Source organism: Primulina eburnea, chromosome 4 (assembly GCF_022965805.1).
Source record: "Primulina eburnea isolate SZY01 chromosome 4, ASM2296580v1, whole genome shotgun sequence".
NCBI classification, from domain to species: domain Eukaryota; kingdom Viridiplantae; phylum Streptophyta; class Magnoliopsida; order Lamiales; family Gesneriaceae; genus Primulina; species Primulina eburnea.
In genome coordinates this window covers 12,291,726-12,307,439 of record NC_133104.1, presented here as the reverse complement: position 1 = coordinate 12,307,439, position 15,714 = coordinate 12,291,726, and the positions used below count along the sequence as shown (strand labels likewise).

The window sequence follows — 15,714 nt, the reverse complement described above, 5'->3', positions numbered from 1 at the left end:
GATAATCTATATTGAAAAGACAAACTAAGTAATGTATGGATAGATTTAAAAACTAAAAGCATAGAGAAGAAAACAAATTATTCTAGATATCGTGAGTTTAGAAGATATCAAGAATCTCTAAGATGTAATTGTTGCAGAGTGGACAGTTCCCTCTTTGAGCCCATAGCTCTCTAGAACAAAGCCTACAAAAGGAATGCCCACAAGGAATAAAGGCTGCTCCTTTATGCCTCACCATGCATACACAACAATTGTTATACTCTCCGTCGTTCCCGTCGCCATCCTCGTCCTCCTCATCCAACATGTAAGATGATCCATCTAACCCCATTTCTCGATCTGTCTCGGCCAATAACGACATTAACGACATCCTCACTGGTTGTTGCCCTCCTGCACTGGCCTCCTCCTCATACTCCTCCTCCCCACAGCCACTTTCTCCCTCCTCGCTTTTGTATTCCTCGTCCTCGTCCTCGTCGTCATCTTCATTACCATTATCTTCCCTAGGCAACCTCCTCAATCCCGGTGCATGCACATGCTCCGGTCTACCGCTTGCTCTCTCCATGGCACGACTAGCGTTTCTCTGGAAACTTGGCATGTTCCTCGGGTTAGACATCAATTCTGGGTCCACATCAGGGACGGCTGAAATGTCAACTGGATGAGCCATGTCGGACGGGAATCCGCCAGATGGACGGCGGTTCATCGAGCGATTGTTGATGGGGATGTCTGAAGCAGGTGTGGAGAAGGTGGATGTCCAGGCTGCGCCACGGCGGCGGCGGAGCTTGTCCTTGAAATGCCTCCAGCTCTTCTTGCCAGCATAATAGTGAGCCGTACTTCCGGATTCATCACGGATTATGTCTGAGAGGGTACGATTTGAATGGGCGCGAGGAACTTGTTCTTCGCCTGGTCGAATTGCCCCTTGTTTGTCGGTGAGCATCGTGTTTAGTGTCATGCCGGCTGAATTACTCCGGCTGCCTCTGCCTCTTGAATAAATTTACCGGGATAGTAGTAGAAGCCAAGATCTGAAGGCAAATTATAAGTTAGACTCATTCATTAATCAAAACCACCTACTTTCAATGAGGATCCAAGATTAATTAGGAAAGAATATATGTAACATAAGGGAAAAAAGTAACCAAGAACATAACGTTGAGGTTAACTGCCAAATGTCAACCTAAACTAAACATTTTTTGAGGTACCAGCTCACAAAAAAAAAACAAAATTAAGTAGGAACCATGTTGAGGTTAACACCCTAACGTCAATATAAAAACCTGCACGCAGCAATTATTCAGGCATAATTCTTACTCAAATAGTTGAGCTTTAAAGTTAAGGATTCTAACGACATGGTGCCGTCTTATCAGGGTGAATCTTCATCGCTATTGCATACACTCCTCCATGATTAATCAACCATGTGTAAGGTACAATCAAACACAAGAATGCCATATCAATTGCTAGACAGTTTTCTACAAAGCTAAGCACCACAACACGCGGTTCTTCGGAGCAAAATCTTCCATCTCTTGTCAATAAAATGGATGCAGATCATAGAAAATTATAACCTGAAGTGATAATTAAAGATAAGTGGTCCATTTTATGGAACCTAATAATCAAATACCGAGTTCAGGAGTTCGGTATTTTCTTTACTGTAATGAATAGAACAAATGCATTCGCGGAGATAGGAATATGAATAGCAAGCGAATTTAGACTATTTTTTTCTCTAAACAATAACATATCGAGCAAAATCCGTTGCATTTCAGTAAAAATGCATAATCACCCCCTCATTCTCTAGTTTAGTGACAACCAAAACAGTACAGAAATGGGATGTTGATGAAACATATCAATATTAACATCAATAGTTCAAGATAGGCGGCGCATTTTACGGAACTTAAAGACTCAGAACAATGTTCAGATGTTTGCTATTTTGTTCCCTGTAATGAGTATCAAAAATTGCATGGCGGTGACAGGAACATGAATTATGGGCAAAACTTAATTTATTGTTTCACTACATACACCAAACGAAATCCATTACATTTCAGGAAAAAAACGCATACTTACCCCGTGAAATCTCCAGTTTAATCGCAATCAAATCAGTACAGAAATCAAATGTAGGTGATACATCAACATTGAGATCTCTCAAACAAAATTGAAATCTGGCATAAGGATCAAAGACATTTGGCACACTACATATTAACAGCTTCACTCACGCTCTCTCAATCCCCTGTCATTAAAAAATTTATGCACATCAAATTCAGCTGAATCAATGACACAGCAACAACAATACCAAGAACGAAACAAAATAATCGGAAAGCATCCAGAAACAACAGATCATGATTGAATCAATTAGATATCCAGAAATAAAAAGCTGAAAACAGAATCGACCCACGACAGGAAATGTAAAAGGGCATAAAATTCATACGAGAATTCTGATACCTTCCCATTAACAAGGAGCCAACAGTCCCTGTTGTTATTGTGTACAGAATCCTCCGCCAAAGTGCAAAATTACTGGAAAGAAAGGAAAAAAAGAAGAAAAGAAAAAAAGTAGAGATTAATATCCGGTGAATTTACAAGCGTGCAAATGGACTCTGATATCGTAGGGGAGAGAGTGAAGTGAGGGTGAGCGAATCTGCGCGGGGCTCCGTGAATTTACAAGTTGCATGGCGCTTTTTCAATCAAATCGAAGTTATATAAGTTCAATATCTAAAAAAGCAATTTGAGGACAACTAAACTGTATCATGACTGTTTGCTTCCTAAAATTTTTGTTTTTACCCCCTAATTAGTTAAATTTTCCAAAAATAACTTTTAAGTCATTGAATTTGATACATGACATTGTTATACATATCGAATATATTTTCAAAGACATCCTAAAGGCATACAATTACACAAGATTTTTATCTTATATATCATAATTCGGATTTATATTAATATATATATATATATAGATATAGTTCGTCATGCTTTCGTATAATAAAATAAAAAATTTTATCTCTTTGATAGGAGTGTGTCGAATTATATCTACCTGATTTTATAGACTGCTCTTCACAGCCTTCCCACACACAATCATAAAAGATGGTTCCTGACATTTATTCCTTCAACAACACTTATCATAACCATGTATCATTTTCCTACCACATGGTGTATAATAAAATTTTAAGTTTGAAAATTATACATGATAAGAGCAATAAGTGTTGGTTCTTTTATTCAAACATACAACATATTAATACATAATAACTTTTTGTAGAAGAGGAAGAAAAGAAATTTGTTTAGCTATTTATAGTAGCTAGGAATACAACACACGTAAACTAGAAAGAGAAATATTACAATTTATTTGAAAGAAAATGAAGAGGTTGATAGATAAATTCATCTTCTTTCTGCCTTGGTATTTATAGAAGTCTCATTCATATTTGAAACTCGGAATTCATTCTTGTGAACTTCTTTGCCATTTGTGGCCAACAACATCTTTTTTTCTGTGTTTACCTCTAGTTAGTGTCTGTCATGTTGTGATGGTTGAGTTGACCATCTTCTACTAATGAAGTGCTTGGATCACATATCTTCTTTACTTTTGTCCAGAATCTTTTGATTTTTATGGTCCCCGGGGAAACGTGACTTGTGTGCACAATCACCACTTGGACTTTTTTCCGTATTATGTTTTACGGTCAGATCTGAGCCAAAAAATTTTCGCTAATTCTGGCTCTTTCTGGTTTGGGAATTCTGGGCAGATTTCTTCTGACTATCTTTCCACGTGAGCCATATTGCAGAATTTACAAAGATTTTTTTCCTCTCGGCGCTTGTTGTTCCACATAATATTAATTTTCTTTTCAAATATTTTCTCTACAAAGATTTTAGTTTTTCTTGTTATTGTATTTAACAGAAAAGATCTATTTATATAATTTTGATAAAAATTAAATGAAAACTTGACTTTATCCATCTCTTTGGGCCAGACCCATAATCTCTGTGCTCTTCAAGTGGAGATGACGTCTTCAGAGAGTGATAAAACAAGAGGTGTTTCATTCTCTGGAAGATCATTAATGAACTTTTGAATGTTTATGTTTGGTCTTCTCAATTTGATGAAGTGAAAGGCATCATGTGAGCCTATCTCGGCTAGTTCTGATGATGTACTAAAAAACAAAGCTCCAGAATATCTCCTCTTGACAAATAATCATTATTTTTGCCCATATTTTATGAACAGCTTCCTGGATCTATTTTGGTAGCGCTGAGATTTTTGAGAAGCTGGGTGATGTAGTATAAACTGAAGCAAGAGCCCCAAATTCATATCATGTTTTTATCTCATTTGGATATGAATTTGGTTTCACAATACCTTAGGATACTTTCTTGCTACATCAACTCGGATTGTGGATGTGTTGATACATATTCTTCTTTTCAATTTCTCTCAGTTATGTTGATATAACTGTAATGGAGAAAATATAAGCTCGTTAATACCAACCTTAGATTTTCCCTTGTCAGTTTGAGGTCTAAGAATGATTTCTCCCTCTTTAATGTCCAAGGTGAAGGTAAACTTGAAGGATCTAGAGAAGAATCTAGAACCTAAATTTTTGCTTTGGTCGACTCATCTAAAGATGATCCCGATTTAGCAATTGTGCTAGCGGTACTTGAATCTCCTCTTTCGGGTATAGAGCCATGTACTCAAAAACTCTCTATTTGGGAAATCAGTGGCTTTTCAATAATATGGAGGATTAGCCTTTGTAATACAAAACATAGCTGGATACAAGCCGGTAAACAATATGTTATTCGATCAGAGACAATGTGCTTATCAACTTGTTGTAGCTTACCGTAACTTCTGCATTTAGGGAAAACTTATTGAATTCAATTTGAAGTATTTCAAAACTTCCCCTCAAATGCCTCTGCATTTTCATGATTCGACTTCAGCACTGTCCATTTCTTGTAAAGAAATCTACAAAAATATTTTCATGAGATTTAATAATCAAAATATCAAAAATATAGTTTGACAAAAAGCCTACAACCTTAATAATCTGATAAGATCGGGTAAAGGCGAAAGAGTGTTTAGAAAGGGGGTTGAATAAACACTAACAATTTTCACAACATTTTCTCTTTTTTTGAGTAATTTTAGTAATAAACTTATACTCGGGAATCTTTAAGCCAATATTAATCAGTAGACAATAAAAGTGCGGAAATAAACTGACTGATAGATAGAATAAAACTGAAATAAGAAGACACGAGATTTTATGGATGTTCGGAGATTTCAAACACTACTACGCCACCCCTTCTATCACAAAGATAGGATATTCACTCAAATACTTTGATCGATACAAAGAGTTGTACAGACCCACTTCAGTTATGGACTTAACAATGCCAAACCGAAACTCTTAGTTACAAACAAGTTAACAGTACTCGAATGGACTGAAATAATTTTGCATAACTGTTCTCTTCAAAATCAAGTATTAAAGCAATAACAGTTTGCACTTATGAGCTCGAAGTATAGCCTTGAATGCTATGAATGTATACAATAGGCGTGAGCAAAGATTTCAGCAGAGTAATATTTCGGTTGAAAGAGTTGTATAATAATCGGGTTGATTCAGACTCGGAGATATCATAGAGTTTCTCAGCTGCTCTTATCTGCTATTTATAGGCATTGCCTCCAACGGTAATATTGAATATGATTTGAAACTTTCTATCCGTTGATTGCCACGTCAATATTATTCTGACAGTCATACACTGCAATTTTTCTGAAATGCAGCGATCCCACTACTTGTTGCAATCAGCTTTTGTACAGTTTTCGGTTGAACGTCCTTTTCCTTAACTGATGATGTGTACTGCTGAAAGATCAGCTGATAGAATGTAGATGATAAGTTCACAACTGTTTGTAATAACTGATCAGTCAGTTGTCTACATAGTTCAGTTTGCTAGTCCAGTTGCTTTTTTTAATTTGTGTACTAATCTTCAGTTATGGACAACCGATAGTTTGCGTATTTTAGATTAGTTTCTATCAGTCTTCTTGATCAGTTATCTATTAAGCGTTTAGCTTGTCAAACTTCCGAAATCCAGTTTCCAACAATTTCCCCATTTTTGGTGTTTGACAAAACTTGAAAATATGACCTAATCAACTGAACTCATTGTAGATAAAAAAATCTTTTATTGACAACTCTTTCAATGTACAGATTCGTACAAAGAATGAAAGAATAAAGAAATCTTATAACTGACTAAAATAATCTTCAAAATCTGCCAAATATATTCTATTTCTTATTGATCAGTTTGTTGTAGATTCGCTCTTTGTTGTTTGCTCCTGCTGATCTTTTCCTTCTTCTTCCCCCTTTTTTCAAACCCATCAACCTTCTTGGATAACATTCGAACATCCAAGGAGAGGTTTGATACTGCATTCATCAAAATTTCTTGCATCAAATCCATTCTTTTAGAACAAGGCTTAAGTTTGGAAGTGTGCTTCAGCTGACGCTCTGTCTTTTCTAAGTTCATCCATTTGGAAGAATAATGCAGTTACATCCTTTGTGATTTGCTGAAGTCTCCCCATAGTGAATTCATTTGCAGAGTCTAGCTTCATAGTATGCAGAAATTGGGTTGACTTGATGTCAGAAATGAAAGTCATTCTGGTGTAGTTGTCTGGAAAACACTTTAGTCCTAAACCTGACCCATTCATCATAACCATTTAGATTAGTCTCAGAAAACTCATTGACCTCTTTCTAGATTAGGTCATTATGAGTTTGAATTGTGTTTGTAGGTCTAGGCTCTTCTGTCATCTTGGCCTTTCCCCTTGAGTCAGTCAGAACATGAGGAATACTCAGTCCTGATCTAGTTGCATCAATCATTTCTCTAATCACTACCCATTGGGTCTGAAAAATGGTAAAGTAGTTGGGCCAGAGATAGTGATCAGTGGAGCTTTAATGCCAGAAAGTTCTTCTTATCACCATATTCGGTGATAGTCTTCTTCTGTTAAGAAGCAGGAGGAGGTAACTGATCTTCAGTTGAAGATTCAACTGGTATTGCTCTCAAAGTAGTAGCCTTGATCGGCTGTTCAGCTCCAGATTGTATCAGCCTGTCAGTTGGGATGGTGCTCAGAACAATTGCTAGTTTTGTCTTGAGAGTTATCGGCTTCTTGACGATTTTAGGAGAGGGAGTCTTCTCAGAATCAATTTCACTCACAATCAGTTTGCGTTTGATTGTCTTCTTCTAAACTTTCTTCTTGGCTTTCTTAACTGATTTGTGAGCCTTCTGCGTCCCAATCTCCTTTTTTCACCTTAATGAACTGTTTAGGAGAGATGTCCAACTTGAGCTTCGGCAGCTGAACACTCTTTACATTGAAAATCTTGAACTTGGATGACCTTTCAGAGGACCCTTGCTTTTCAGCAAATAACTGAGCGGCACTGCAAATCCCTTCGATTGTTTCGATGACTGAAACATGTTTTTGAGAAGGTTGAAGATGATACCTTTCCATTGCAGTTTTTTTGTAGCTATGATAGCATTCATGACTTGAAATTTTTCAAGTGTGAGAGCAGCAAAAGATCTTGCTTTGGCGAGTAGTCTTTTGGCCACGATGTCAGCCAGTAACTGGATTTCTGGCTTCATTTCTTTCTTGGGATCGGAAACCTTGATTTTCCATCCATCACTAGATAGGAGAGTCTGCATCTCCTCGACATCAGATGTTTTCACATCAGAGATATTGGCCATTCCATCAGTAGGCAGCTAAAAGATGTTGCTGAAGGAGTATTCTTCGATGATCAGCAACTGGTTGTTGACCGTGGTAATGATGTTGCCGTTAGCAGAGATAAATCCATTTTCATAGAGATCTTGAATCTCTTTTGGATAAATTTCATGGCAAGACAGTCCCAGAAATGTCTTTAGTCCAGCAGCCTCCAGTTTGAGAAACACATTCTTGATATCCTCGTCCTAGACAGACAGGACTGAATCAAAATAAATTTTCATTGCGTTCAACATGTACGCCGGAACTTGATTTCCATTGCTGAAAGATTGATTATCTGCGAGTGAGAAAGTTATGTGAATTGATTTTCTCTGTAGACTGAAATACACGTAAAGAAAAACTTAAATGAAGCGGGTTCAAATACATATGTATGTGACTGTTCAAATTTTTGCACACGTGTCATTCAAGGATAAAATCGTGTGTTCGTGTGGTGAAAATGCGTGTAGAAATTAAATGGGCTACGTGAGGCCACATTTTAAAACACTATTCATTGAAAGACATCAACTAAATGCGTAATTAACAATCGAATCACTTATTATGGAATATTTATCGGTTAATCAGTTAACTTATTGGAGAATATCAGTTAGGTCAGCAACTGAGTGATCAGTTGAATGCTGAGTCATTTCAGTTAAAGACCAAATGACTATTGTCTTCTCAATTAACCGTTTATGTTCGATATTCCCCATTAATAAATGCATATTAATAAAAGAAAGGGTTAGAGAAGCTTAGTCTGAATAAGTCAAAGGCTTTTCAGTTGACTAGAGTCTCTTCGTCTTCTTCAATTTCTTCAATATCAGTCTGTCTATAAATAAGAGCAAAGTTATTAGATAATAACAGTTAAACACCGATGGATAGTTCAAGCAGTTCCAACGTCCCTCTTTCTGCATTAACACTTCGCCATTTGGAGAGTTTGAAGGAAGCTATCGAAGAACTCGTCTTGTTAAAGGTCATGTCCACTTGGACCAAGATACACGAGCTCCAAACCATCCAATGAGATGGATTAGTTGCTACTGATAAGCAGAGGACAACTGAAAGAAAGTATAAGAAGCGTCTTGAAGTCATCCATACTTCATATCTTGCCACTGATGAAGGTCTTATTCATCTGATGCTTATGAAGGAGTGGAATGTGCTGGAAAAGATGCTTCTTCAGAAGGTTTCAGAAGTGTTAACTGTCATGAATTATCGAATTGGATGTCCCTTTCGTAAGATGTCACAGAAAGGAAACTGAATTGTGTAATCTGGATGAGATGTTATCAATAAAATTGTAGTTTCGATTAATTGATGTTTCCTTATCTGCATATGAACTGATATCAGTTGACAAACAGTTAACTTACTGATAAAGACTAACTGAATAGTTATTAACTGATAATTGACTAACTGAATAAAAATTAACAACAACTGACATAACAACATTATCATTGATATATTTAAGACATATCAATTAAACCAAAAATATGCGAAAATGAGAAAACTTAGTCTCTGGTAACAGTCTGGTGAAGAAGTCAGCTGCTTCTTATTCAGTTGGTATGTATTCAAGCCTTATTGCTTTCTTCAGAACATGATCTCTGATGAAGTGATGCCCGAAATCGATATGCTTGGTCCTAGAGTGAAGAATTGGATCGTATGTAATTGCAATCGTGCTTGTATTATAACAAAATATTGGTTATTCTTTTGCAATGACTCCATAGTCTTTCAGTTGTTGATGAATCCAGATCAGTTGTGCACAGCAGCTTCCAGCAGCAAGATATTCTGCTTCAGTTGTGGAGGTTGCTAAGTATGTTTGTTTTTTTCTGAACCATGAAATGAGTTTGTCTCCTAGAAACTGATATGATCCACTGGTGCTTTTACGATCTAATTTATATTGTGCATAATATGCATCTAAATATCTAACTAAATTGAAAGAAGAATCTTTAGCATACCATAAGCCCACATTTTGTGTGTCTTTAAGATATTTTAAAATGTGTTTAACAACTGAAAAATGTGATTGTTTAGGATCTACCTGAAATCTAGCACATATACAAACAGAAAATACAATATCAGGACAACTAGCAGTTAGGTACAATAATGAACCTATTAAACCTCTGTAAAGTGTGTGTCTCAACTGATATTCCACCTTGATGAATGTCTAATTTGATTGATGAACTCATGGAAGTATTTGCAACTGAACATTTTTCCATGACAAATTTCTTAAGAAATTCCTTCGTATATTTGGTCTGACTGATAAAAGTACCAGTTTTCAGTTGCTTCACTTGCAGACCGAGGAAAAATGTCAGTTCACCCATCATACTCATCTCGAATTTTTCTTGCATTAACTTGGCAAATTTTTCACATAATTTGGGGTTATTTGAACCAAAAATAATATCATCAACATATATTTGCACAAGTAAAATATGACATTCTTTGAAATTTGAATAGAGTCTTATCAACTGATCTAAGAGTAAAATCATGATCAGTTAGGAATTTTGAAAGAGTTTCATACCAAGTTCTTGAAGCTTGTTTAAGACCATATAAGGCTTTGTTCAAATGATAAACATGATCAGGAAAAGAGTGATTAACAAAACCTGGTGGTTGTTCAACATATACTTCTTCCTACAACTGACCGTTCAAAAATGCAGTCTTTACGTCCATCTGGTAGACTTTAAAGTTCTTGAATGAGACATAGGCAAGGAACATTCTGATTGCTTCTAGTCTTGCAACTGGTGCATAAGTTACATCGTAATCTATTCATTCTTCTTTCCTATATCCTTGTGCTACAAGTCTCGCTTTGTTGAGCACAACTGAACCATCTTCGTTCAGTTAGTTTCTGTATACCCACTTTGTACCTATAATGTTTTTAAAAACTGGTCTTGGAACTAAGTTCCAGATATTATTATGGGTAAACTGATATAGCTCTTCTTGCATGGAACTTATCCAGTTAGGATTAACAAGAGTTTCATCAGTTTTCTTAGGTTCCCATTGGGAAACGAAAGCTGAATGAATAAATAAATTAAATATTTGATTCCGAGTTCTTACCGGATCCAATGGATTACCTATTACCAATTCTGGTGGATGTTGGCATGAATGCGGATTGCCATGAAGCAAAGTGTTGATGCCTAACACTTAGTTATGTCCTACATAACTTAGGCATATTGAGTTGGCAAAGTATATGAACAAGTTGGCACATTGTGGGGATGTGTTTGGTGCAGAAAAGGTGTTGGCAATAGTGAGCTTGGTTACCATTTCGAGTTGGCTGATTTAGGGACACGTGGAATTCATTTCTGATGGTTTGAAGCAGTTGTCGGGTAGTTGAGACACTTGGCAACATTCACCAACAAGTGGCATGCAGACAGGGCAGTTGTGCATGGCAGTTACACTTGGCTCCATGAAGAGTTGACAGGTGTCCTAGACAGTTAATTTCGGTTTTATGCTTTGAATTGTGTTTATATGCTTTGGCCTTGAGTTGCACAAGGCATTCACGAGTGTGAGCCTTCTTTGTGTGCAAACCTAGGCTTCCTTTTGTAATTCTGAATGAGGATGAATGCAAAGGTTGGGCATTGCCCGTAATTTGTTGTGTGCTTTACATTCTGCATGTTTTGGCTTGGTTTGCTTGGCTATGTGAGTTTGATATTCCACTAAATAATTAAACACGAGTGTTGAAAGGTTGGCTGATTGAATTAGTGCGTGATTCAAGCCGCACAATAAAGGTCCGAAAATCCGTGTTTGCAAATTTGCGGAAAAATTTAAAATTTTCTTTTTAAAATAATCAAAATTGCCTCATTCACAAAATCAACTGATAAGTCACGTTTAAATGTTCAAAATAGCAGCGGAAGAAATTATTACTCGCCAAATTAATAAGTTAAAATATCCAACAACTGATAAAATGTTTGAGCATAAAAAATATGGAAAGTGCTGTAAATGAGGTCCTCGGGTTCCACTATTGCCGACCCAAGCTAGTTCACTGGTCCCTGCCCTCGGCCCCGTCATCATTAGTACCTACAACAATCAAGTCTAGTGAGTCTAAACACTCAACATGCATATATCGTAAATAACGAGTAAATAAATAGTAAAATTGCATGCCAGTGAAAATATCATGTCTAGAGGCATATCGTAAAAATGTCATGTCATGATTAATTATAATACGTGCATCACTGAACTGGGAAATCATAAATGAAAATGGTTGATCCTTGGAGCCCTGTCATGAAATAACTTTTAATAATTTTCTGATGAGATTATGGTCTACGCAAGTGGTCCCTGCACTGTACTGAACTGACCGGTAACTGGCGATCGGACAGGTGACTGACAAACGGACCGGTGACTGGCGACCGGATTTAATAATACTCCCATAACCGGTAATTGACGACCGGACCGGTAACTGGCGACCGGATTTAATAATACTCCCATAACCGGTAATTGACGACCGGACCGGTAACTGGCGACCGGATTTAATCATGATAGTAGAGTGACCACAAGCAATATCGCATAAATCTCAAAATGAATATTTTTGCACGTAATATAATTAGTTAACATAATTAAATATCCTGCAATAATTTTACTGAATGGATTGGATCGCTCCCAGGCTCGCTACAACCTGCATATGCCATGAAAAAGATGCAATAACTTTTACTTGACCAAACTATGCAATTAAATTCGAAAACTGAGACAATTGCGCCTACGACTTCGTATTTAATCATGACTTCGTGCCAACCCGAACCAACACCGAACCATCAAGTAGTCATGATTAAGATACGCTTTAAATGATGAAATAATGCTCCTAAAATAGTGAGGGCCGAAATCTAGGTAAATGGAGGCCAAAACATGAAACGCACTTTCGAGAGTCAATTTGGCACATCGCACCGTAAATTCTCCCACGACCTCAAAAATGATCCGAATCACAAACGGCAAAAAACATGACCTTCCTAACTCGATGCGGCACTGTCCAGTCCAAGGCCATAGGCTAAAAGCCAACCGAGAACTCGAACGAGCCACTGAACCGTCACAGCAAGTTGCTGTCCACAAAATACAGCAGCTGTGCTTTGGTTTCCTTGCGTCGTTTGCGAGGCTAATGGCCATTGGGCTTGAACCACCGACCAAAACCTCTTACCAACATCCTAAGGAATGATTTGAACCATGGCTAATGGCCCTATACCAGCCACAATTCGCATCACACCAGCAAACAACCGAACGTTCCAACCGAGAACAAATTCTGCACGTAGGATGCATAGCTTTTGTTTTGCTGTCACGAATCGTTCCAATGGCCATTTGATTGACCATGACACGATCTAGACATCTAGAAGTATGGTATGAACCATGGCTAGGGGCCATAGGCCAACCAAGATCCACACCATTCCACCATTTTCGAAATTCACATGCTGTAAAATGGGAAGGGCCGAAATGGGAAGGGGCTGTTCTAGTGTTGTTTTGTAAAAACCGATTCACCATGGACCAAGCCACCAAAAGGGAGACTTAGTCACGTCTTAGACATGCTAGGGAAGTGATCTAACCATGGCTATAGGCCTTTTGGGCAGCCATAATCAGAAACTTCTCCCTTGACATAAAAACAGAATTTTCGAAAAACACAAATGGCTAAGAATGAGAAGCTGCTGTAAATTTCGGTTTCTATCATGCATGGGCCTTGTTTGAATTGACCATCATGGTCTTGACACACCCTATTATGTGTCTAGATGTAGCCTAGTGAGCCTGGAGTCGAACCATCCACCTGAAACATCAAAAAAAAAAAGAAATCGTGAAGAGCATCATGAAAGCCGAAATTCTGCACCCTTTATTTTCTGAAAATGTTTGATATATTTCGGTTTTTACATGAAATGATGATCATGAAATATAAAAATAATGATATTAGGACTTGATTGAAGTGTCAAGGAAGAATATATGCATGCCTGATTTCGTTTTGAAAGAAAAACGAAAGAATAAGACGACTCGGCGCGGAGGAGTGGAGCGTTCTTGCTACCTTGTTCTTCACTCGATTTTTTTCTTAATGAGCTATCGATTTTTCCTCACCAAACCCACGACCAAGCTCTGAAATTCTTTCAAATATTCGGTGGTGGGGGAGGGGAAATGTTTAGGAGGGTGAGGGAGATCCAATAATAAAGGGATACCAAGGTATGACCAAGTCTCCTCTTTTGAATTTTGAATTTTGGTTGATATCGTTGGGGTGTTTGCTAGGGTGGCCGATTCCACTTGCTAATCTAGGTTAGGATATTGGTTATGAATTAATTAATTAAGGATGGTTAATAATTAAAAAGGCTTGCATGCTAAACTTAACAAAGAATGGGTCAAAGGGTGAGTTGGCAAAAGAATTGCCTAGTAACCTTGGGGGCCGAAATTCAACAATAAAAATGAAGAGAAATTGTTGTTTAGTTGATAAATTTATAACCCTTAAAAGCCTCCCCTATCCTTTAAATAATTTAGTGAATTAACCCCTTAATTAAGGAACTTAAATGAATTTATTTTCTACTCACCTCAACTAACTTAAATAATTCCTTAAACTTCCTTTTAACTTAAATTAACTTACTTGCCAGCTACCATAAATTCTGGAAATGTTTTCTGAATCTTGAATTTTATCTCTAAACTCCAACTCCAGTCCGGCCTCACTGAATTAACTGAAATGATAAAAATTAAACTACTACGGAAAATAATTAAATTTAAATACTCAAGCAATAAAATCACTTTAATTTAAATACTAGAATTATGCATGGCTTATACGCATTCCAATTTACGGGTTCTACTATCCTTCCCCCCTTAAAAGAAATTTCGTCCTCGAAATTCGATTATCCTTGATAAACAAAAAGTTTAGACTCTTAATTCTAGAATCCTAATAATTCACGCTTCCGATGCGCTACTCTGATAAGATAAATATTAAGCTGTCCTTACGTCTCCTCAATCCTAAATACATTTGTCTACCAAAGTCCTCGTTTGTGAATCGCAACTTAAAACAACTTATGGTGACTTAGTTTTATTCAACTACAGCCCCGAATTTTTTTGACTTATGCCGCAATTTTTCATACTAGAGATGGATGTCCAAATTTAACGCGTCTTACTTTCCTTATCATATACCAAAGATGTTCGTTGACCTATTATATTCCAATATTGAATTCTTAACAGCATCCCTTCTTAACTTTATTGAACTCAAGATATGTTAAAGCTTCAAGTCCACGTATTGGCATTCATGCAATTCGACTTAGGAGATCTTAGTAAAGCACTTAAAAGTTACCTTATCTCACCCCATAATAATATTAGGATAAGATCCTTGAATCGAATCTTTATCTTACGGCACAAAACTTACGTAACTTATTATTTACAAGTGCATCCCAGATGTGAAATTGTGGTAAATCTTAAACCTCGAATAACGTTAATCCATAAAAACTCAATTATACAACATCGACCTTCTACCTTAATAATAACACTTCTAGCATCAATTACCTACTCAAACTATCATCTTCCCAATTACAATCTAATTGAGGCCTAGGACTTTGAACTTCCTCATTGGAATAAGTGTCACATTCTTACGTATCAGCGAAAAAATTATTAAGTAATCCCATGGTAACATTAGAATAACTCTAATAAATCAACCTCAATTATACCCCATAGAGTTTTAGAATCCCCATATCAAAGTTTTTAGATTCCTTACTCGAAAAAAAATCTTAATATTCATCAATTGATAACTTATATTGAACACAACTAATTCCCTTTTGTTTTTATCTCACTCAAAATTTCCGTATGAACAAATATCTCATAAATTTGAAATTCAAACTTACCTAATCCAAATAGCTTTGAATAAAATAATTCCAATACGCATATCCGTTTATTTCCAAATTTGTTAAGGACTTCCAAAATTTCTCAAGACAAGGTGTCCACCTCACCTCTTACGTGCGTCTACCAATTAAACTAACCATCATCGTACCCAACTTCCTAAAAATTTTAAATTCTCACAAGGTATAATCTTAACTGTTAAGATCATGACTAAAACTTGTGACACATCAAACTTATGTTCCCAAAAATTTACTAACTCCATGTTTATCTTTATAACTTAACTAGCCGATCAAATT

The 15,714-nt window shown here is 36.7% G+C and overlaps 1 protein-coding gene across 2 annotated transcripts; it reads right to left on the bottom strand.

The window, feature by feature from the left end:
• Nucleotides 1-2,607, bottom strand: LOC140829788 (uncharacterized). Of its 2 annotated transcripts, XM_073193077.1 has the most exons (3): nt 2,416-2,607; nt 2,041-2,203; nt 1-1,013 (listed from the first exon to the last, which is right to left on the bottom strand). In XM_073193077.1, exon 3 carries the CDS (start codon nt 941-943, stop codon nt 98-100), a length of 846 nt encoding a protein of 281 aa, XP_073049178.1. In that variant the 5' UTR covers nt 944-1,013; nt 2,041-2,203; nt 2,416-2,607; the 3' UTR covers nt 1-97. The 2 variants fall into 2 exon arrangements, with proteins under 2 accessions (XP_073049178.1, XP_073049179.1); XM_073193078.1 differs by lacking the exon at nt 2,041-2,203.
• Between the last annotated feature and the right edge of the window lie 13,107 nt (nt 2,608-15,714).